General features: G+C 54.3%; 1 protein-coding gene across 2 annotated transcripts in view; it reads left to right on the top strand.

The window, feature by feature from the left end:
• SZT2 (SZT2 subunit of KICSTOR complex) overlaps positions 1–22,268 on the top strand; it is a 76,353-nt gene extending 54,085 nt beyond the window's left edge. For both annotated transcript variants that reach the window (XM_043962853.1, XM_043962852.1), the window contains exons 54-72: positions 97–194; positions 289–421; positions 818–948; positions 1,123–1,220; positions 1,309–1,485; positions 1,590–1,845; positions 8,053–8,132; positions 8,730–8,855; positions 9,004–9,206; positions 13,301–13,391; positions 13,483–13,563; positions 16,383–16,457; positions 17,823–18,036; positions 18,122–18,278; positions 18,491–18,613; positions 18,702–19,128; positions 19,212–19,328; positions 20,805–20,873; positions 20,968–22,268. In XM_043962853.1, coding sequence (XP_043818788.1) covers positions 97–194; positions 289–421; positions 818–948; positions 1,123–1,220; positions 1,309–1,485; positions 1,590–1,845; positions 8,053–8,132; positions 8,730–8,855; positions 9,004–9,206; positions 13,301–13,391; positions 13,483–13,563; positions 16,383–16,457; positions 17,823–18,036; positions 18,122–18,278; positions 18,491–18,613; positions 18,702–19,128; positions 19,212–19,328; positions 20,805–20,873; positions 20,968–21,111 — 2,800 coding nt within the window. In that variant the 3' untranslated portion in view covers positions 21,112–22,268. The remainder of the gene's footprint in view (positions 1–96; positions 195–288; positions 422–817; positions 949–1,122; positions 1,221–1,308; positions 1,486–1,589; positions 1,846–8,052; positions 8,133–8,729; positions 8,856–9,003; positions 9,207–13,300; positions 13,392–13,482; positions 13,564–16,382; positions 16,458–17,822; positions 18,037–18,121; positions 18,279–18,490; positions 18,614–18,701; positions 19,129–19,211; positions 19,329–20,804; positions 20,874–20,967) is intronic.
• Positions 22,269–22,958: the final 690 nt, after the last annotated feature.

The following is a 22,958-nucleotide window of genomic DNA, read 5'->3' as shown; positions in this document are numbered from 1 at the left end:
TCGGTCTAGGGGTTCTTGGTGACTTCCGGCCCCTCGGCCTGGTCATCGATCAGCCCTTGCTGCTGCTGCGGGCTCATGGCCGCTTCTCCTCCGCAGGCGCCGGGCCGCGCAGCTAGAAGAAGGGGAGGTGGGCGTCCTCCATCCGGGCTTGGCACGAGCGGGTCAGCGCTGGATGGAGTTCATGGCCCGGATCGGTGAGGATGCCAAGGGTGTGCCTGAGGCTGCTTCCCCCCTGCCCTGGTGGGCCTGGACTCGTGCTCTCTGAGCCGTGCTCTCTGCCCTCCACAGGGTGTCCTTCTGTTTCTGGAAGCTCTACCCGCATGGTGTCCCGCTTCCTTCTTCCCTCGGTTCTGACTGAAACCATTTCGCTTGTGGCCTCGTTGGCAGGAGATACCAGCGTCCGCATGTTTGAGCGACAGCCGTGAGTGGGGGCCAGGGGCCACCTGTCTGTGGGCATCCGTGGTGGGGAGGGGTACTCAGGGGGGAAGGGAACGAGCAAGCATTTAAGAGCCTGCTGTCCGGCCCCGCACCAAGTGCTTTTTACAAACATCATCTTGTTTGAGCCTCACAGCCTCCCTGGCAGTCAGAGCCATTAGGATGAGGAAGCTGAGGCAGCCCGCAGCTAAGTGACAGGCCTAGTGGCACAGCCAGTAAGGGTATGAAGCTGCATTTGGACTCAGGTCTTCCTGTGCCACCACCTCGATGTCTCCGCCTAACACGAAGAGGGTCCTGGGGTCCTGTCGTGGTCTTTAGTCACCCTCAGAGCTGCTCGGGAGCTGAGGCTGAACTGCCTTTATGTCCTTCCTTGACTCTGCAGGAGCTCAGACCCTGTAATCTTCACCCCCTGCTCCACTGCGCAGCTGCACCCCCCGCCCCGCCCTGGAGCTGAGCGCCATCTGCTGCTCTTGGGAAGGAACTTCTCCCAGTGGCGGAGGCCAACCCAGCAGGGTGAGGGCTAGATGGATACTGACTGGGAGAGGGGGGCTGTGAGGTGAGGACAGACCCCGCCGGGAGGGGAGGGCAGGGCTGGACATTGTCGGGGCACAGCGAGCAGAGTAAGACACACACGCGCTCCTGGGGCCGAGCTACCTCAGACCCTCTTAACCCTTGCCCCTCCCCTAGCTCCCAAGGCCATGCAGCGTTTCGAGCCGGGAGTGGAAGGATCTGGTCGGGATGCCCCCCGACAGCGACTCCTCCTCCTGCGGGTTATGGACACCAAGGTAAAGGCTGGCAAGGCGGCCCTGGGCGAGGAAGGGCCGAGATGAGCTCGGCCGCACTGACCCAGGCCTCCCTGACCTGTGCTTCCAGCTGCAGCTGCTGACCTATAATTGGGCCCCGGACCTGGGAGGGGCCCTCAGCCGTGCCCTAGGCCGCCTCTTACAGTGGCAGAATGCGCGGGCCCACCTCGTCCACTGTCTGCTCAGTCAGAAGCTTGGTCTCTTCCACCACTATGGTCACCTAGACTGCCCCGGGCATGATGACAAGGTGACCTCTCCCCTCTCCATACATGCTCTTGAACCCTGGACAGCTGGGGGACAGGGAATGGGACTGGGAGGGGGTGTCTGGCATCTAAGTCCAGCTTCTTCCAGGAGCCAAATCCGTTCCTGACCCCATCTCTGGAGGCTGAGACCCTCATCCGAAGCCCTGGCCCCCCACCCAGCCGGGAACAGGGACGACTGAGTAGCTCCTCCCGGGGAGGGGCCGGCCTGGCCCCTGAAACGATGCCTTTCGATGAGGCCTTGAGGGATATTGCTGCTGCCCGCCCGGGGCCAGCCCCCCGTCCCCCTGACCCCGTTACTTATCACGGGCAGCAGTTCTTGGAGATCAAGACAGCAGAACGAAGAGGTGGGGACTACGTCTGGGGGTCGGGGGGACGGGGGAGGGCCAGGACTAAGAGCAGGAGCCGAGAGAACCTGGGAGGGCCGAGTCTGAGGACAAGCAAGGAGCCGCTGGCTACTGCTGGTATTTGACGTGGGCGTGGACAGTGCTCTCAGAGGTGTCTAGAGAGTGTCACCTGTGACACCGGCATCTAGCACAGGGCCTGGCCTGAGAAAGCACTTGCTCCCTGGAGAGCATTAGGGCTGGTCACCGCACGGCCCGGCCAAAGCCAGGATTCCCTTCAGAAGGGAGAGGCTGAGGGGATGGGCAAGCGGGCGGCTGAGGATGGGTTAGGGTTTCTGGGCCAGGCCTTGAGGGCCAGGGAGTGAAAGCCTCTGATGCACCTGACCTCTGAGGAGAGGGGGTTGGCAGAGGGAGGATAGTAGGGAGAAGTGACCTCTGCCTGCACACGGAGGCGTCTGGCATTGGTGGCCAGTGAGCTGTGATGGATGGACTGTGGCAGCCCAGTGGTGATGCCGTCAAAGGGGGCAATAGGGAATGGCAGTGGAAAGAGATAGGGAGGCTGGGGGAGGGGAGGGCCCAGGGTCCCTTGCCATCTAAATGGGGGTGGGGGTGGGCGCAGGGTGACGAGGCCTGCATCAGGCCTTTCCTGGCCCTACTGCTTCTGCTTGGCCCTTTCTCCTTATGGTGACGGAGATGTAGCTGTGAAGTCAGAAGGTGTCAGTGACACTTTAGAAAGAGGCGCAGCAGCAGCAGCAACAGAATCCAGAAAAGAGCTGGGGGTCCGGGGCCATGGCACCGCTGTCCATACAGAGTCGCCTGAAGAGCAGGCATGAGCAGGGGAACGAGGCCAGGTGGCCTCCTTGAGGTACTCATGGAGGCCAGGGCCCTGCCGTGGCCAGGACATGGCTCTGGGTAAATGGTGGCACCTGCTGGCCTCAGTGGGAACAGAAGAGATGGGAGGGCTAGGGGCATGGACAGGAAGGAAGACTACAGCCAGCTTGGTCAGCTCAGTGGACAGTGGAGCGCCCAGAGAAACAGGGAGCCAGGGCGGACATCTGCTCACCCAATTATGAGCAATCCTCCATCTCATGTTCACCTCTCAATGGCTGGATACCTGATATGTGCCCGTTACAGATGAGGCCAAGTGACCTGCCTGTGCCTTTATCACAAGCGTCAGAGGTAGGACTTGAACCCTGGCCTCCTTGGCACCATCCCAGGACACCATGCTCACTGTCTTTGCTCCAGAGGTGTTGGTGCTCATCATTTCCAGAGTGCCCGGAATGAGGAGCCCAGTAAGAAGGCCATGTTGACTGGACCACAGTCTATGTGGAGGAGATTAAAGTGTAGTCAAGCTGGAAAGGCATTTGGGGCTTGGTTGTAAAGGGCTTTGAGTCCCAGAGGAGTTTGTGTTTGATTCTAGAAGCAGCAGGTGCCACGTGAGTTTGTCGAGGTGGGGACTGGCATGATCAGATGTTCCTCTTAGGAAAATCACTGGAAGTTTTGTTGTGGAAGCTAGATTTGAGTGGGGAGACAGCTGAGCCCAGTAGGCCAATGTGGATGTCATTATAATAGTCCATGGGAGAGCTGACAGGGCTTAGGGAAGCGGCCATGTGAGTAGAGAGAAGATGCTCTGGAGGTAAAAGCAACAAGGCTTGGCAACAAACTGGCAGGATGGGATGAGTGGGAGTGAGGAGTAAGGGATGTCACCAAGCTTGGGCACCTGGGCGCAAAGAGAAGTAAGGAGATGGTAAGAAAGCACCTCATTGGCTACTGCTCCAGAGCCTCTAACTGTAGCCTGGAGAATGACGTCCAGGGGGCTTCAGGAAGTAGCGCTGGCAATAAGGCTAGTGGAGGTGACCAAATTCCAGCTGAACTATTTAAAACCCTAAAATATGATGCTGTTAAAGTGCTGCACTCGATATGCCAGCAAACATGGACCACTCAGCAGTGGCCACTGGATTGGAGAAGATGGCTTTATGTCCCAATCCTAAAGAAGGGCAGTGCCAAGGAATGTTTATTTCGCATGTCAGCAAAGTCATGCTTGAGATTCTGCAAGCCAGGCTTCGGCAATAGGTGAGCTGAGAGTTACCAGAAGAGCAGGCTGGTTTTTGAAGAGGCAGGGGAACTAGGGACCAAATCACCAGTATTTGCTGGGTTATGGTGAAAGCAGGGGAGTTCCAGAAAAATCTCTACTTCTGCTTCATTGACCACACTAAAGTAACTGATGGCATGGATCACAACAAAATGTGTTAAGTCCTCAGAGAGATGGGAGTACTGGATCAGCTCATTCGTCTCCTGAGAAACCTGTATGTGGGACAGGAGGCTACAGTTAGAAGCCACCATGGAACAGCTGATTGCGATTACTCAACAAGGCTGTATATTGTCACTTTATTTATTTAACTTCTAGCCAGAGTACATTATGCAAAGTACCAGGCTGGATGAATTAAAGTCTGTAATTAAGATTGCCAGGAGAAATATCAACAATCTCAGATATGCAGATGATTACCACTCTGATGGCAGAAAGTGAAGAGAAATTAAGAAACCTCTTGATGAGGGTGAAAGAGGAAAGTGTAAAAGCTAACATGAGGCTTAACATTAAGAAAAAACAAAAAATGGAGATCTTGGCAACTGGTCCCATCACTTCCCGGCAGAAGAAATGGAAGCAGTGTCAGATTTTATATTCTTGGGCTCAAAGATCACTGCAGATGGTGACTGCAGCCATGGAATTAAAAGACGCTTGCTCCTTGGAAGGAAAGCTACGGCAAATCTGAACAGCATACTAAAAAGCAGAGACATCACCCTGCCAACGAAGGTCTGTGTAGTCCAAGCTATGGTTTTTCTTGCAGTAATATATGGCTCTAAGAGTTGGCCTCTAAGGATAGCTGAGCATCACAGGATCAGTGCTTTCTAATTGTGGTGCTGGAGAAGACTTTGGACAGTCCCTTGGACAGCCAGGATATCAAATCAGTCAGTACTTAAATTAATTCAGGCTATCACTAGAAGATCAAATGCTGAAACGTAAATACTTTGGCCACAATGAGAAGATGGGAAAAGACGCTGATGTTGGCAAAGATTGACGGCAAAAGGAAAAGGAGTGGAGACTTCCAAGGGGCAGAGCCAAGATGGTGGAGGAAAGACAGTGACCACTCAGACTTCCTGGCACAATTACCCAAAAAAAACCTCCAGACACAGCCAGAAAACAACTCTTGGAGCAGCAAAAGCCACAGAAAGATGGCTGAGATGATTTTCCAGCTAAAGACACCTTGGAAGTTCGAAGGGGGGGGCCAAGCTGGGAGTGGAGTCCAGCCCCATGATCCCACCCACACAGATACAGCCCCAGGCAGGCTGCACCAGAGAAACTTACCCCCAAGATTCTGAATCAGCGGCAGTGCCAGCATCTTCTAGAACTAAGCTCACGGTCTGGTGAGAGGGCTGAATGGCTGGCCAGGGGCGAGTCTGGGGGGCGGTGTATGCAGGAGCTAAGGGGGCATTTGGATGTCCTACTTCAGTGGGGAACCAGGAAGAAACCTTGAGCAGTGGCAGCCCAAGTGGGGGAAGGGTGCAGGCTCATTGGAGCTAGCAACCACGGTACATAAAGTTTTGCTGTCTGCTTGATTGGCAAGTTGGCCTGGGGTTATATATAGACCAGAGAAAGGACCAGGCGAGTGAAGCAACTGCCCCTCATTAAATCATAACACCTGAAGAAAAAAAAATCATAACACCTGGGACCCCCTCAAAGCTTGAGACAGTATATCCTGGAAGCAGGATCCCACACTAAGAAGGAGTTAAAAGTCAAGTGAAAGACGGGCAAGATGAGCAGGCAGAGAAAATTGCAAACCATAGAAAGCTTCTTTAGTGACAAGGAAGATTGAGGTGCACCCTCAGAAGAGGATAGCAATATCAGGGCCCTTACATCTAAAGCTTCCAAGAAAAATATGAATTGGTTTCAGGCCATAGAGGCGCTCAAAAAGGACTTTGAAGATAACATAAGAGAGGTAGAGGAAAAAATGAGCATGAGCTTAGACAGACTTGGGTAATAGTGGAGGACAGAAGGGCCTAGTGTGCTGTGGTCAGACATGACTGAACGATTAAACAACAATAAAAAAAGCACCTTGCTGCCCTCAGTTGACTTTGAGTTCCCTAAGTCAGATGAATACCATCCTAAGTTCTGAGAAGTGGTAGGTCTCTAGATTATTGACACTGAGCAAGGCTCTGTGGGACAAATGTTGTCCCAGTTTTCAAGAGAGGGGAGAGAGAGCAGTGTTTGGAAACTATAGGCCATTGACCTTGACTTTAATTCCTAGTAAAATTCTAGAAGGGAGGACCATCTAGGAAGGAAAATCATGATCCCAAAGAGTCAAAAGCTTAGATTTATGTTGCCTAGATCTGGAGCTTAGGGACCATTGAATCCAATACCCTGACTTTACTGATGAGTCAACTAAAAAGAAATTCAGTGACTTTACCAGGGTTATACATCTATAGACAGAATTTGAACTCATATCTTCCTGGACTCTTGAGCCCAGTATCTGCCATACTATAATGCCACTTAAACCAGAGTAAGTCAGATAATGTACATAAAAGTGCTTTGCAAACCTCAGGCTCTATAGAAACATGAGTGTTATTAGGTCATTTCAAACTCACTTTAGTACCTTTTATTGACAGGATTACTGAGTCTGGAGAACACTGTAGATCTAGATTTCAGCAGAGCTCATAGTCTTTCATACTCCCCTTGTGGACAAGAAAGAAGCATTGTGAACAGGTTCTAAACTAGCTGAAAGACCAGGTCCATCAAACAGTTATGGTTTGCAAACTATGTGGCAGGTCTGTAGGGGAGTGACCCCAGGCCTCAGCATGTATGTTTCATTGACTTGTATAAAGGTACATTGGCAGACAGCACCACACTGGCAGGGCTAATCCTACAGGACAGAGTCAGGATCAGAGGGTCTGGACAGACTAGAACATGAAGCTGAATCTTAGCAGATGAAGTTTAATAAGGATATCTACATTAAGTTATTTGCTTGTTCCAAAAAGTCAACTTTACGAGCCCCAAGATGGAGGAGCCGTGGCTCACTCACCTCTTTGCCTGAAAGGGATCGGATGGTTTGGTGCCCAGGCTGCTTCATTTCCCAGGCTAGGGCGGTGGTGGTTCCGTTTGGAGTGCCATACTCTCAGTCCTGGGTGCTGCATTCTAGGGAGTATGTTAAGCATCTCCAGCAGAAGACTGCTAGGGATGCGGAATGATGCGGTTCATTCAATTTTGCAAGCATATAACTAAGCATCTGCTAGAGCCAGGCTCTTTGCTAGGATACAATAGTCCCTGCATTCAAGAAATTGACATTCAACTGGTTGGAAAAGACTGTTTATAAGATAAATGCACATAAAGTTGATATGAAGTAACTGCATGTCATCAGAATGACCCATTTTATCTTTTGTGATCTCCTCTATCCCTTGCTTGTTAGGAACTCTCCCCCAGTTATAGTCGTGAAAGGTGCTTCATCCTGTTATATTCTAGTTTTTAAAAATATGATAAGACCTTGTCTATTCCAGGTTCATATCCATTACGAGCTCCTCTGAGTATATGATGTAAGATGTTGGTGTAAACCCATTTTCTGCTGGATTGCTTTCCAGTTTTCCCGGCTGTTCATGTCAGTTAATGAGTTCTTCTCTAAGTAGTGTATATTTTCAGATCTATTTCTGATTCTCATTTATCTAGTATGTTTCCTTGATCTACTTTTCCACTGGGGTTGGGGAGGGGGGATAGCACAGTAGCAAACAAGTTAAATGATTATTGCTTTATAATAGAAGTTCTTGAAGTGCCATTCTTCTTTCCTGCTTTTTCATTATTCCCCTTGAGATCCTAGACCTTTTGTTCATCTAAATGAGGTTTATTATTATTCTATTTAGCTGTGCAGAATCGCCTTGGTGGTTTACTGGCATTACATTTCACTGAAGCTTCTTGATCAGGGAGTAAGGTGGTTGGTCAGTCGTGCCTGTGGCCCCGTTGTGGCAGCGGGGAGAGGTGTCATCCACAGGAGGAATTGGCCTCAGAGGATGGGACCAGGCAGCCGAAGAGTGGCTGATGCCCAGAGTGCGTCAGGCCGGCTTTGGGTTCCCCACAGCCACCGGCAGGGCTGTGGTAAGGGGGGAAGTTGAACCACTTGGCCCCTGGGGCACCTTTGACCTCCAGGCTCATGTTCCTTCTTCCCCCAGAGCTGGAACGTCAGATGAAGATGGAGAATCTCTTTGTGACATGGCAGCAGAGATCTGCCCAGTCCAACATGCCCATCAGTGTGAGCACCTCAGGGGATGGGGGTGAGGCCCTAGCCGAGAGGGGGCCTGAGGGCTCTGACCCCTTGTAATCCCCAAGATGTATTCCAGCCCCCCATCTTCCCTGTCGTGGGCCCCTGTCCAGGAGAAGCTCCCCTCCTCCCTATCTTCCATGAACCTCTGGGGCAGGCACTACCTCCTGCACACTCTGTGGATGGCTCCCTGTCCCATGGATGGGGTGGGGGGAACTCAGGGATGGCTTCCCTACAGTCTCCTGGAACAGCCTCTGCTCCTGTTTCTAATGTTCCCCCCGGCATTTCTCCTCCTTCTGAGCCCCTGCTGGACAGGGCACTAGCTTCGGGTCTCTCCTGGCCTCTTCTGACCTGAGCAAACCTGCAGGCCTTTGTGGGATTTACTCAGGGGAGATGGGTGTGGTGTGGCCACTGTGGGGAGTGTCCAGGCCTCGCTGGCCTCTGTCTGACTGCCCTCACTGGGCTAGGAGGGGACAAGTGTCTGACTCTTTCCAGGAGAATCCCCCCCACCTTGTTTTCCTGACAGTCCCCTCCTCCTGGGCCAGCTCCTGTCGGGAGGCCTCCAGTGACCCTTATGTCCCTCCCTAGGCTGGGGAGCTGGAGACCCTGAAGCAGTCTTCACGCCTGGTCCACTACTGTGCCACTGCCCTGCTCTTTGACCCGGCTTCCTGGCAACACGGGCCTCCTGAGCCCACAGCGCCCACTGAGGGAAAGGTAATCCTCAGCCCTGCCCACCCCAGCCTCTGGCAGAGGGTGAAGCCAAGGATGGAGGCCTCAGATAGGCCCCAGAGGGTGCAGTGGGGTGGGGGTGGGGGGTCTCGTTGGACCCTGCAGAAGCTCTGACCTCCTTCCTCCCCCACAGCGCCGCCATCGCTCCAATGAGTCAGGGGGTGGAGGCCGAGAGTCGGCTCCGAGCTGTGAGGGTGGGGAGCTGCCCACCCCAGGGTTCCGAGAGGAGCCGTGGCTCCGGGAGCTGAGCTCGACCTTCCTGCTGCAGTATGTGCAGTACCTTCAGAGCACAGGCTTTATCCTGGTGCAGCTGCGGCCCCCCTCACCCACACGCAGGTGAGTTGTTACCCCGCTCTTTCCCCCCCCCCCCCAACAGGCTCCCACAGGCAGGGCAGCCGCGGGCTCAGCTGAGTCACCTGGGGAAATGGCCTGGTGTCTCTGAGCTCTTGTTTCCTCCTCATCCTTCTCGGTTCCATAACAAATCACATTTAAAGGGTTCTGTAAATGCAGGTTCTAGGTGTTCAGCCCGTGGTCCTCCAGCATCACACCATATCTGCATGTTTCCCATCTTCTTCCTGGGCCTCAGACCATCTGGCCTTAGCCCATCACTCCCCTCCTGTGCCCTCAGTGAGCTTCTCTCTGACTCCCAGCCATGGAAGGCCACCATCTCCATTCCTGGTTTGTTTTCCCCTTGGCCTCCTACCCTGGTCATTCTGTGTCCCACCTACTGGCTGCTTCTCAAGTGGCCAGACCCTGAGGCCTTTGAAGGTCAATATAGGTTCCTCTTTGGCCTTTGAGCTTCCTTACCTGAGGAGGAGGCAGCAGGGGGCTTCCCCAGTCCCTGAGACCTGCCTGGGACTCCCATTTCATTTCTTGGTGCAGACCTAATCCCATCATTCATGCCCACTTATTCCCCTGGGGAATAAGCTTTCTGTCCGTGGCTCTGGGCTCCTCTCTGTGTCCTTCCCAGCAGCCCTTGCTCCTTAGCTTGGCCCAGAATAGCAGCTGAAGCCCCCCACTGCTAGGACAAGACAAACTTGGGGTTACAGCCATTTCTATCCTAGATCCCGTTACCCTGAGTTCCCCTAGCTCAACTCACTTGTTAACAGAAAAGGTAACTGAGGCCCCAAAGAGGAAGTGACACTCCCAAAATAACGCAGGGCATTGGCAGCAGAGCTGGATTCCAAACCAGTGTTTGTTCCCTGTCTTCATGGGAGTTTCTCTGGCCCACCAGCACTGACCTTCCCATTGGAGGCCTTCTAGCAGGGCTTATACTGCCTCTCATTTCCAGTCCTGCTCCCAGCTCATGTCTTAACCCCTCCAGACAAAGTTTATTTATCTTGAGACAAAAATACATTCCTCTATTTTTTTTTACTATATTTTCCAATGATTTATTTGAACAAATGAGCCAATTGGTTTATTTCTGATTTTCAAACATCACCACCCTTGTGACTCATTGAGCTGGTGACCCACCCACAGCCTTGGATCCTTTTCAGATACTACAATTTGTCCAGCCAGGTCTCTGCTGGCTTATACTTATGAGGCTGATTTTGTGAACCCAAGTGCAAAACCTTTCTCTCCATTGCATAGTTTCATTTCAGATTCAGCTTAATGTCTTGTCTTTCATGTTCTTTTTTTTTTTTCTGGAATTTTCCCCCAATTATATGTAAAAACAATTTTTAACATTTTTAAAAATTTTGAGTTCCCAATTCTCGCCCTTCCTGAGACAGTAAGAAATTTGATATAGGTTATACATGTGCAATCATTCAAAACATATTTCCATATTAGAAATGTGAAAGAAAACACACCTAAAAAAAAAAAACATGAAAAAAATAAAGAAAAAGTATGCTGCAGTCTGCATTCAGATTCAATCAGTTCTTTCTCTGGATATGGAGCACATTTTCCTTTGTGAATCCTTTATACTTGATCATTGTGTTGCTGAGAATAACTAAGTCATTAACAATAGATCATCATGCAGTGTTGCTGTTACTGTGTACACTGTTCTCCTGGTTCTGCTCATTTTCACTCTATATCAGTTCATTTAAGTCTTTCCAGGTTTTCCCGAAATGCACCTGCTCATCATTTCTTATAGCACAGTAGTATTCCATTACAATCATATACCACAACTTGTTCAGCCATTCCCCAGCTGATGGGCATCCCCTCAATTTCCAGGTCTTTGCCACAACAAAAAGAACGGCTCTAAATATTTTTGTACAAATAGATCCTTTTCTTATTTTTTAAAAAAAATTTGGATATAGACCTAGTAGTGGTATTTCTGGGTCACGGGGTATACACATTTTTATAGCCCTTTGGGCATAGTTTCAATTTACTTTCCAGAATGGTTGGTTCAGTTCCCAATTCCACCAGCAGTGTATTAGTGTCCCAGTTTTCCCACGTCCCCTCCAACATTGATCATTTTCCTTTTTGATCATATTAGCCAGTTTGATAGGTGTGAGGTTGTACCTCAAAGTCGTTTTAATTTGTATTTCTCTAATAATTGGTATGTTCGAGTAGTTTTTCATTTGACCATAGATAACTTAGATTTCTTCTGAAACCACCTGTTCATATCCTTTGACTATTTCTCAATTGGGGAATGACTTGTATTCTTATAAATGAGAAATGAGGTCTTTTTATAAGAGACACTTGTTGCAAAAATTATTTTCTGCTTTCCTTCTAATCTTGGCTGCATTGGTTTTGTCTGTGCAAAACTTTTTTAATTTAATATAATCAAATCTAATATAATCATCTAGTAATGATCTCTGTCTCATTTGGTGATAAATCCTGCCCTTATCCTGTCCTTTTCTTTATGTATACAATTCTGTCATCCATACTGTTAGCTGTCCCTCCCACCACTGTGTCAGATACACAATTAATGACTGTGCCATCTATGCCTTTATCCAAGGGACAAACCCAGAGCCAAGCACAGATCCCTGGGTCACTTCACTGGAGACTTCCTGCCAAGCTGACATTGAACCTCTAGCCATTCAAGCAGTTCCAAATGCATATAAATGAACTCTCTTCTCGTCTCCTTCTCACAGCTTTGCCCAAATGTAGGAAGACTACCTTGCCCTCTGACCTTAGCTTAGGTGCCCTGTCAGAAGAGAAGGTAGGCTGTTCTTAAGGAAGGCAGTGCGATGGAAAGAGACTTAGATCTGCCAACACTGGAGCTGGGTTTGAATCCTACCTCTGCTTCTGATTTCCTCTTTGACCTTCAGCAAATCATTTCATCTCTATGGGTTTTCCAGGGGGAACAACAAGGCTTTTGGGGTCCATATTCCTAAAACTGTAGTTCATATCCCCCCAACCCTCGTCAATCAGAAAACAGACCAAAGAAAAGACATCGCAGTAGCTACAGAGCTTCTCTTCTAGAAGCCTACAAATAGATGCAACATCATTTGGAAGAATGGACACATGCATGGTTCACAAGTGGAAAGGCAGAGGCCTCGGGGACTTCAGGCAGTGCCCCTGCTTGATTGGGTCCCACTGTTCTCTGCTTGGCAGAGCGTCTCTTACTAAAGGATCATCCCAGGGCAAGATACCTTTGTCAGTGGAGAGAGGGCTTGCCCCGGGGACAAACAAGCGATTCCCTTTTGTAGGCCACGTCCCCGCTCTCTTCTCTACTGCCAGGGGCAACTCTCCCCTTGCTCATGCTCTTTAAGGCCCCCGTCTGGAGACTGGCCAAGTCAAATCCTTCTTCACAAATGTAGGTTTCAGAACCCAGGAGCCCAAGAGGTGAGTCGGCTTGCTCAGGGTCGTACAGTTTTCAGGCTCTGCCACTCTCTCCACTGACAACATGCCGCTTCCCTTCTGCCAAGTCAATTGATGAATTCCTTTTACATCGAAGCGGAGTGATGACAGTGTCTCTACCCCTCCTAACACTCATTCACCCCGTCAGAGGGGTGGACTCCTGCTGGCTTCCCATCCTTCACTGATCGCACATAGACGAGATCAGGTCCGACCTGTGCTCAGAGGACATCACTCACCATTTGGGGTGCCCCTTACAAGCTGAGGATGTGGTCACTCAGAGTGTGAAAGGGCAGAAGCTCAGCAGTTCCTGGTCTCATTTACCCCCCCCCCAAAATCCTGTGATTTCACTAAGTGAGTGGAAGGGACTTGGTGGACCAAGAATCTCCTGAGCAGCCCAGCTGCCACAGAGGCCTGGACTTCCCCCCCTAAAGCTGACAGCTGCAGCCCCTTTTCAGAGGGACCAGGACCCCTCCCAGATACACGACCTAAGACTCCTCCTTACAGTCAGCTGAACATGTGGGGCAAGTCCCATGTGGCTCCGTGCACACGGCGCTCTCCTACGTGCTGCCCTCCTCCACCTCTTGTCCATCCACTCTGAGATTCCAACCTTTCAGAGATGAGGTCAGTAGATAACTAACCCGTCTCCCCAACCTCTGTCGCCCCTTCCCACTGCTCTGTTCCAGCACCAGCCGGCTCCGGGCCATGGCCATCCTGGGCACCGAAGGTCGAGGCTCTTTCTCCTGTCCCAAGACCAAGACAGATGGGAGCCCAAAGGTGAGTATCCCTCCCTTGCCCCACTTCACCCTCCTCCAGAGAACTTGGGCTGCCCAGCCTGGAGCCTCACTCTTTCTTCCTCCTTCCTCAGAGTGCCAGCTCACCCATCACCACGTACCACCTGCAACGGGCTCTGCCTGGAGGCATTGTGCTCATGGAACTGGCTTTCCAGGTGAGTGTTGGGCACGGCTTGCCGTTCCCCAACCCCCGTCTGCTTTGGCCCAAGCCTGGGGCCTGTCTCGGTCCCTGTCCTCCAACAGAATGTGGTTCAGTAAAGGGAGGACAAGCCCCCAAGTGCCAAGACTTTTCCCTCTAAGGTGAATAGATGTTATCCCTGTGAGAAATTAAACTCCTTGAGGACAGAGACTGTCTTCCTTTTGTCTTTGTACCCTCAGAGCTTAGTGCAGGATCTCGGACAGAGAACGTGCTGGCTAAATACTTGTTGAGTAAGGGGCACAATTTGGCTCCAGGTGAGAGGTGATGAGTCAGTGGAGGAGAGAGCAATCAGAGAAGGCTTCTTAGAGGAGGTGATGCCTGTGCTTAGCTGCAGAAGACAAGGTGTCTGGGAGGCAGGCATCAGGCAGTCAGCAACCATTTATTAAACACCAACTATAGGCCAGACGCTGGGCTAAACACAGAAGATCATTAGACAAAAATTAAACTTTTGCCTGTTTATAAGCAAGATACACAGACAGGAAATGGGAAGTAGTGACCTGAAAGCCAGGAGGCATTGACACCTGAGGACTGTGAGAGGCTTCTCGTAGGAGGCGGGATTTTAGCTGGGATGAGAAAGGAAGCCAGGAGGTGGGAAGGACAAAGTTCCCGGAGTAGGGCACGGCCAGTGCAAAGGCCCAGAGGTTGGAGATGGGGTATTGTGCACAAGGAACAGCAAGGAAGTCCATGTCCCTAAATCATAGGTTACATGGAGGGGAGTAAAGCATAAGAAGACTGAAGGGGGGGGGCTTTAAAAACCAAACAGAGGATTTTATGTTTGTTCCTGGAGGTAATAGGGAGCCACTGGAGTTTACTTAGGAGGGTGAGGTGATCAGGCCTGAGCTTTAGGAAAACCACTTTGGTGGCTAGATGGAGGATGACTGAAGTGGGGAGAGACTGGAGGCGGGCAGACCCCCGCCACCCCCGGCCACTATTACAGTGGTCCAGGCTTTTGAGGCAATGAAGGCCTGCACCAGTGGGGGGGAATATTCGAGAGATGTCAGAGAGGTGAACTTGACAGGCCCTGGCCACAGAGTGGATATGGGTGGTGAGAGATGGCGAGGAGTCCAGGATGAGCCTACCTTGCAAACCTGGGTGACGGAGAGGAGGATGGTAGGCAAGGTTTGGAGAGAAAGATAATGGGTTAAATTTTACTAGACACCCAGTGTGAGATGTCCAATGGGCAGTTAAAGATTCGAGTCTACAGACTGGGAGAGAGGTCAGTCCTGGACAAGTAAATTTGTGGATCATCAGCATATGATGAGGTATCATAGCAATGATCATCTAATCATTGAATCCGTGGAAGCTGATGACCAAGTGAAATAGTATCAAGGGGGAAAGAGGGCCCAGGTGAGAGCCTTGTGGGCTGCCCATAGTTAGCAGGGGTGGCCTAGAGGAGGATCCAGCAAAGGAGGCTGAGGAGGGGCTGGAGAGGTAGGAAGAGAAGTGAGAGGAGCTGGGGCCTGAGTCTCAAGGCCATCCACAGTGTCTGCAACGGTGGTGGAGAATGAGGATGACAGGGCCACGCCAGCTAGCAGGAATGCTGGGCCAAGGGAGGGCTCTGTGAGGGCGTTTGGAGACCACATGGAAGCATCTAATTGAGAGGTGGAGAGAAAAGATGGGTGGTGGTGTGGCGATCCTGTCCAGGACCACGGGGCCGCCTCTCCAGGGCAGGGGATGGAGTCAGGGAGCCCTCATGGAAAGAGGGGAGGGGTAGAGCTGGCTGCTGGGACTGAGAGGGTTCACACCCAGCTCTGGAACCCGACAGTTCACTTCAGTGCTCTCTGACCCCGCTTCACCACCTGTGAAATGGGGATAATTCTAGCCCCAGCCTCCCCAGATTGACGAGAGGATCAATAGCAATAACCGACGTAAAGCACTCTGCAATGGCTAGCTGTCACTAGCCAGAGCGGGCATGATGGCCCAGCCCAGAGCTGAGGGGTAGAGGGCTCCAAGGTGCCAATGAGAACAAAGTACAGTGGCAGTAAAAGGCTGACGTTGGCCCTGAGGATGCCATCGTCGCAGCTCATGGCCTGTGTCTAATGAGGCCGCTGGTGTGGCAGAACACAGACGGGGGCAAGGTTGGGCCAGAGGGCACCTGGGAGCTGGGCTCCAAGGGCCTGAGGGCTCATGGGGGATGGGTCACGGACACGGCTGATGTTGTCTAGAGGCAGCAGTGGTGGGGGCTGTGGGGAGTCCCTGTCCCAGGCCCAGCATAGCATAGAATCAGCTGGAGAGCATGCCCGGGTGCCTGGGAGGAGCCAGCAGATGGTGAAGAGGGCACAAATCAGGGAGAGTTTGTTTAGGACGGTGCAGGGCGTGTGAGGAGGGCCCTGTGGGGGCAGCTCAGCAGAGATGCTCATCTGGGGGACCAGGAATAGACCACTTTGGCTGGGGGGGGGGCGGGATGATGGAAAGCCGGGAAAGGCCCTGAAGTCATATTTTGGAGGGCATTGAGTGCTAGGCCAAAGAGTGTGCTTGAGAGGGAGCCAGGGAGCAGCGCGGGCCTTCGAGATTGGTTTTGGCAGCTGTGTTCAGGATGGAAGGCATGGGAAGGAGCGCAGTTGGGACAAGCTGGGCAGAAGGTGAAGAGGGTCTGCAGTAAGGTCACAGCTGCGTGAGTAGAGAGAGGGGACAGATGGAGAGGAGGAGCCCCGCAATGACTGATGGGGTTGGGGAGGGTGTGAGAGGAGGCAGGGGGCTGGGAATCTGGGGACGGACGGACGTGGGGAGGGCACGGAGCCGGGCCTCAACCCTCGCCTTCTCGCTTCCTCCCAGGGCTGTTACTTCTGTGTGAAGCAGTATGCACTGGAGTGTTCCCGCATCCCCATGGGGCAGGCTGTCAATTCCCAGGTACGCGGGCAGCAGGGGCAGGTCAGGAAGAAGGGGAAGGTTCTCTTTCCTGCCTGGTCCCGGAAGTGCAGCGTTGAAGAGGGGGTGAGCAGAGAGCGAGCAGAACTCCCTGCCCCCAAAGATGGAGCGAGGCCAGCAAGCACCATGCTAGGCACTGGGAAGCAAGACAGAGCTTAGGTTCTAAGGTGGGAACATGAGCAGCGGGAGCATATGCCAGGCCTCCACGCAGGAGACCATTATGTGTGCTCCGTCCCTGGCCAGCCACTGGGTGTCCCTGCATTAGGGGCAGGCAGCCCGCCCGTTGTCAGACTCACTCCTCAGCTGGCCGGTTGTGTATCTTCTGAATCCCTTTCCTCCCATAAGCCCCTGAGAGGGAGCCTCACCTTGCACCTCGTGCCCAAGACTTCCCAGGCCCACACGGCACTTTCTGAGTTCCCTCCCACAGGGTCATTTGTACCCAAAGGAGCCACCAGAAGTGGGTCCCAGGGCTCTGTTGTGACAAGTTATAGGGGTCCTCTGTCTTCCCTGGGCAGGACCACAGGCTCTGTGGTGGTCAGGTGGACAGATGCTGGCCTCAGTGCCCCTGAGCAGGGAGTGTCCAGCACCTGCCCTTCTCCCTCAGACCCTTCCCAAATGACCTGTCCTCTGGGCGTTGTGTGAGCAGCTGCTTCCTCCTGAGGCACGGTGCCTCCTGCTGCTCAGCCCCTCCCCTGCCCTACCCCCTGGGCCTGATGGGCTGCTAGTTTCCCCTCTCTTCCAGCCCCTTCCCACCCTCGCCAAGCCCGTCGTCCATTGTGTCTGTGTAACATGGAGGGTGGCGAGGGAGCCCAGGAAGGGAATGTGGTCACTAGGCTGGGGTGGGACTTGGAGCATCCCATGCTTAGTACCGCGCCACGCTGCGCCTTCGGATTGCCGGCTCTCCACTGGCCTCAGAGGCTGCCTCCCCTGCCCCTTCCCTTTGCCCCAGGAGCAGGCAGCCACACTTCCCATAGGTCTCCCACCTAGCCCTCACCCGCAACCTTCTTTCACATGGGGCCCAGCCCCTGCCCCTTCAAGCCGTGTACGTCTCCACGGTGTTCTCTCCCCTTGTCCCGTCTGTCCCCTTCCTGGCCTGCAGCTGAGGCCTCTCTCCTGCCACTCCTTCCACTGAAACCAGAAAGCCAACAAGGGCAGCAAAGCACCTTAGGAATCATCTAGTCCTTCGCCTCACTTTACAGATGGGGAAACGGAGGCCAGCCACGCTGCTAGTCCCAGGAGATGAGCCAGGCTCTTTCCCCAGCACTGGTCGGGCCCTCTATGGCCCAGGCCCCCTGCGTGGGCAGCAGGGTCACTGCCCTGTGCCTGTCACCCCATGTCTCCCCTCAGCTCTCCATGCTGTTCACCGAAGAGTGTGACAAGGTCCGGGACCTGATGCACGTGCACTCCTTCAGCTACGACTTCCACCTGCGGCTGGCGCATCAGCACGTGCTGGGCTCCCACATGGCCTTGCGCCAGGGCTACCACCTGACCAGCTTCCTGCGCTGCTTCCTCACTCACCACCCCGACGGCCCCAACTTTGGCCGCAACCACATCTACCAGGGTAAGAGGGGGCGGGAGCCTGGGCTGCCCCTTGCCAGGGCCCCGGCTGCAGCCGCTCACTCCCCTCGGTGCCCTCTGCTCTGCAGGGACCATGGAGCTGCCCACCCAGCTGATCGCCGCGCACCAGCTCTACAACTATGTGGCCGACCACGCCAGCACCTACCACCTGAAACCACTGCGCATGGCTCGCCCTGGCGGGGGCCCTGAACACAACGAATATGCCCTGGTGTCTGTGTGGAACAGGTAGGGTTGGCCTTCCTCTCCCTGCCCCAGGGCTCCAGGGTGGCAAGGTGGGCCTCACATGTTATGTTCCCTGAGTCTTGCCCAGCCCAGGTTTCAAGGAGCCCCCATCGTGGCAGTGCCCTCGCCTAGCATGAGGCCTTTGAGATGTTCTGCTGGGCCCCTCCCTCCACAACCAGGGAGGGCAGGAGCATAGTGTGCACCCTTCCCTGTAGTCCGGGCGTCTACCAGGACTCGGAGGGCCTGCGTCACCAGGATGACTTCGACGTGTCCCTGCTGGTGTGTCACTGCGCCGCCCCCTTCGAAGAGCAGGGGGAGGCAGAGAGACATGTGCTCCGGTAAGCCCGGCTGGAGGTCTGGGGGGGCCAGCCTGGGGGCAGGGAGCCCTTGGGCCGGGCCTCACCGCCTGCCCGCATCTGCCCCCAGCCTGCAGTTCTTCGTGGTGCTCACCAGCCAGCGGGAGCTCTTCCCCCGGCTCACAGCCGACATGCGCCGCTTGCGGAAGCCCCCTCGCCTGGCCCCTGAACCGGAAGGTCCCAGTGGGACAAGGGGGGGCCCCAGTGAGGTAGGGGGAGGCCCCCAAGGTTCTGACCTCAGCCCTGAGGCAGGCTCAGCAGCCCCCCTGTTCCCACCACTTGCTGCTGAGGTGGGTGTGGCACGGGCGCTGTTGGCACAGCTGGTACAGCAGGCAGGTGGGCACTGCCGCCGAGACACTCTCTGGAAGCGCCTCTTCCTTCTGGAGCCACCGGGAGCTGACCGCCTGCGGCTGGGCGGAAGGCTGGCCCTGGCAGAGCTGGAGGAACTGCTGGGAGCTGTGCACGCCAAGTCCATTGGGGACATTGATCCCCAGCTGGTAAGGCCGGGCTTGGGGGGAACACAAGGGGCGGGGTGTGCCGCAGCTGACGCAGCACAGACTGAGCCAGTGGCTCCCCCTAGGACTGCTTCCTGTCCATGACGGTCTCCTGGTACCAGAGCCTCGTCAAAGTCCTTCTGAGCCGCTTCCCCCAGAGCTGCCGCCACTTCCAGAGCCCAGATTCGGGGACTCAGTATTTGGTGAGGGAGGCCTCAGCCTCAGTGGGCGCCCCCACCACCACCACACGCCCCTTCCAGGCCCCTCCCCGAGAGCCAGCGGGCTGTTGTGCTGAGGTGCCCTGGATAGTCCAGGTGGGGGGTGACGAGGTAGCAGGGACGTGACATTCCTGGCATCTCTCCCTGAGGCTGTCTCAGCATCTCCTGACCCTCAGCTAGGACATCATGGACCACGCCACAGGTGGGAAGAGTCAGACTCCTGGGGGCAGCGACCTGGACCCAGGCCTGTACCTGCCAGCAGGATCTGGTTCCTCCGGGGAGACGAGCCCCCCAGACGGTTCAGAAGGGGGTTGGCAGTGGGCCCTGAGCTGAGCCCCGAGTGAAGCTGGGGCTTCTGAGAGACTGAAAGGAGAGGCAGGTAGGACCTTCCAGGCCTTGGGGCCGCCTGTGTGAAGACATAGGAGGGTCAAGGCCCAAGGAGCAGTGAGTAGGGCAGTTGGTCATGTGGCATGAGCATGGAGCCAGATTGGGCAGGGGCAGGAGGGAGCCAATGCAGGTTCTTGAAGGAGGGGCAGGTCAGAGATGTGCTAATTTAGGAAGGTCATTTAGAACTATGGAGAACAGATTAGAGGGAGGAGCATTCAAAGGCCACTGCCACGCCCAAGAGGGAGAAGAGGACCCGCTGATAGGAGAGACTTGGTAGTGAATTGGAGCCAGCAGGTGAGGGAGGGGAAGCTGGACACGGCCAAGTGAGGTGACTGTATCACATGGTTGTCACGGCTGGCCAGTGCCCAGGAGGCAGGGAGCTTCAGACAGGGAAGAGAGAGCCCAGGAGGAGCAGAATCTTAAGGTAAGAGAGGAGACAGGAAGACGGCATTGCATTCAGGGCACCCAAAGAATGTCCCCAGGCTGCTGAGCTGCTTTCAGAGAGAATGCAAAGAAAGAAAGAAAGAAAGAAAAAGATCTAGAGGTCCTAGTGGAGTGCAAGCTCAGCAAAAGAGTCAGCAGAGTGACGGAGCAGCCCAGACAGCTGGTGTGAACTTGACTGTGAGAGACTGTGCCCAAGGATCTTGTACCATTCTGGCTCTGTATTTGAAGGAGGACATTGGGTCCCCAGGGTCCAGCTGCAGTTGGCTAAGAAGAAGGCCACTCTTGGACAGCCAGTCCTTGCAGGGAGCAGTGCAAATCAGATGCTCTGCATTCGGTCTGGGGCTGTCCCCGCTCCTGGTTTTGGCTTTGCCCATGGTCAGCCAGCCACTCCTTGAGGAGAAACGATTCCTGCCCTTCCTGGCATGCCCTGAGGACAAGGGAAGAGCTCTGGGGGGTACCTTCAGTCAGAGGAAGGAAGACAGAGATGGGGAAGCTGAGCAAAACCAGGCTTTGAGAGGCCAGGGACATCACGGAAGGCTGGGGGGAGGGAGGATGACCTGGTCCTGGGCCTTGCCCTCCCCTAGTCTGGGGGGAGTGCCCAGTGTGACCTTTGCCCCTTCCCGTGCCCAGGTGGTGCTAAACCAGAAGTTTACGGACTGTTTCGTGTTGGTATTTCTGGATTCTCACTCAGGAAAGACGGTGAGCGGGCGTGGTGGCCCAGGGATGCTGGGGCTGGTGTCAAGGCCCCCAGCCTCCGCTCTGTTTCACTTGCAGCCCCTCTTGTCTCCCCTAGTCACTCACAGTGGTGTTCCGAGAGCCATTCCCTGTGCAGCCCCAGAACAGCGAGAGCCCCCCTGCCCAGCTGGTCTCCACCTACCACCACCTGGAGTCTGTCATCAACACAGCCTGCTTCACCCTGTGGACTCGACTCCTCTGAGGAAGGGAATGTGCTCCCCAGACCTGCTGACTGCTGGGAGTCCTCCCTAGAGCTGAACACCCTGGGCGGCTCTGGAGGGCCCCTGCACCTGGGGAACACTGGGAGCCCTCCCTCAAGGCCCCCCACCCTACACTGGTGACTCCTATGGATCCACCCCTGGATGGGTGGGCCTAATAACTTGGGGGTGCGCTGCTGGCCTCCAGGCTTCCGCTTCTCAGGCAGGAGTGGCACCGACTGAGCCCTCCACAAGCCCACCCTGGCAGGAGGGCCCTGGGCCTCCAGCCACCATGGGATGCCCTCCATGGGAGGGAAAGGAGAAGAGAAGAGAAAAGGTGGACCAGAGCCCCGAGAATATGGGGTGTCTCCTGCTGCTGTCTTGGGAACCGGGGTGATCCTGGGGACTGTGGGGCCCCTCGGCCACAGGGCTGTTCATGCAGATCCCGTCACTTGCCCCAGACCAGGTCTTGGCACTGGCCCATCCATTCTCCCTTCAGGCCCCCGGTCCATTTTGGTCTTCGAGGGCTTCCAGAATTTGCTGCCAACAGTCACAATGGCTGGTCTGTGAAGCCCCTGCATGCACTGGGGAATGGGAGCAGGGGACAGGCCCGAGTGAGAGTGGGTAACCATGGCAGCCCCGGCCTAGCCACCACCCCCAAAGCTCACTATCTCCAGGAGTACGATGGGGATCCACCTCATGAGTCTCCTATGGGGAATGTGGGAACTTAGCAGGGCTACAGCAAAGCTGCTCTGGTGCTCCCAGATTTCCACATGGCCTCCAGGGTCTGGCTCACAGAATTTTTCCAGGCCCGAGCGTCCTCAGCAGAGCGGGGATCTGAGGCCCATCAGGGAAAGGTGGTTCTGCCGCTGCCCCAACAGGACCAAGGCTCTCTGAGGATTTGGGAGACAGCCAACAGTAATTGCCTACTGTATGTAGCAGCTCCTCCTTGGGATCCAGGCGGGGTGTACCTGAGGCCTGACCAGGAAGAGCACGAGCTGTGTCCTTGCCTCCTCCTACTGTAGGACATGCTCACATCTCCACCGCTGCTCCCTGACCTTCACTCTCCTCTCTGCTCTCTTTCTCTCGCTCTCTGCCTTGACAAGTTTAGCTTTGGACACTCCCAATAAAAGACTGTGACCAAGGATAAGTCCGATGTCTCTGGGCCTCAAATGACAAAATGCGGTGGAGTTGGGAGGGGCAGGCAGGGAGTCGTTCAAGGCTTCTCCGGGGCATCCCACCCCATCTCAATTGCAAAGGGTTCCCTTGGGCAGAAATGGGGATCAGTGCTCTGTTAGGGAGCTCTTCACGACTCACACAAAAGTCTCTGATCTCACCAGTGTTGGGGGTCCTTCCACCAGTGCTGCTTGTACCTCATCCTACCTGCCTTTCTGCAGGACTGGGCCACACCCTTCCTGCTGGCCACTGGGGGCTCCTGACAGGGCAAGGATAGCGATGAACTACAAGGGCTGTCTCCTTTGAGCCCAGGCCCAGCCCATTGTCTTCTGTGGTCATTGAGGACAGCCTCTCCACAGTCTTGGGGTCATCCTATTAGGTGCCAAGGTGGGGTCTTTCTCCCTTGTTAAACCCTGAGGACACACACAGAGACAGGCAAAAGGCAGTTCCCAGGGGCAGCTAGGTGGTGCAGTGGATAGAACACTGACCCTGGAGTCAGGAGTACCTGAGTTCAAATCTGGCCTCAGACACTTACATCCTACTAGCTGTGTGACCCTGGGCAAGTCACTTAACCCCAATTGCCTCACTTTAAAAAAAAAAAAAAAAGGGCAGTTCTCTGCTCCCAGGGAGTTCCCAGTCTTAACAGGGCAGACAAGCTATGTAAAGGATAGCACAG

The sequence above is a fragment of the Dromiciops gliroides genome, chromosome 4 (genome assembly GCF_019393635.1).
Source record: "Dromiciops gliroides isolate mDroGli1 chromosome 4, mDroGli1.pri, whole genome shotgun sequence".
NCBI lineage: Eukaryota > Metazoa > Chordata > Mammalia > Microbiotheria > Microbiotheriidae > Dromiciops > Dromiciops gliroides.
Note: the sequence above shows the minus strand (reverse complement) of the source record. Positions and strands in the feature narration are given on the sequence as shown.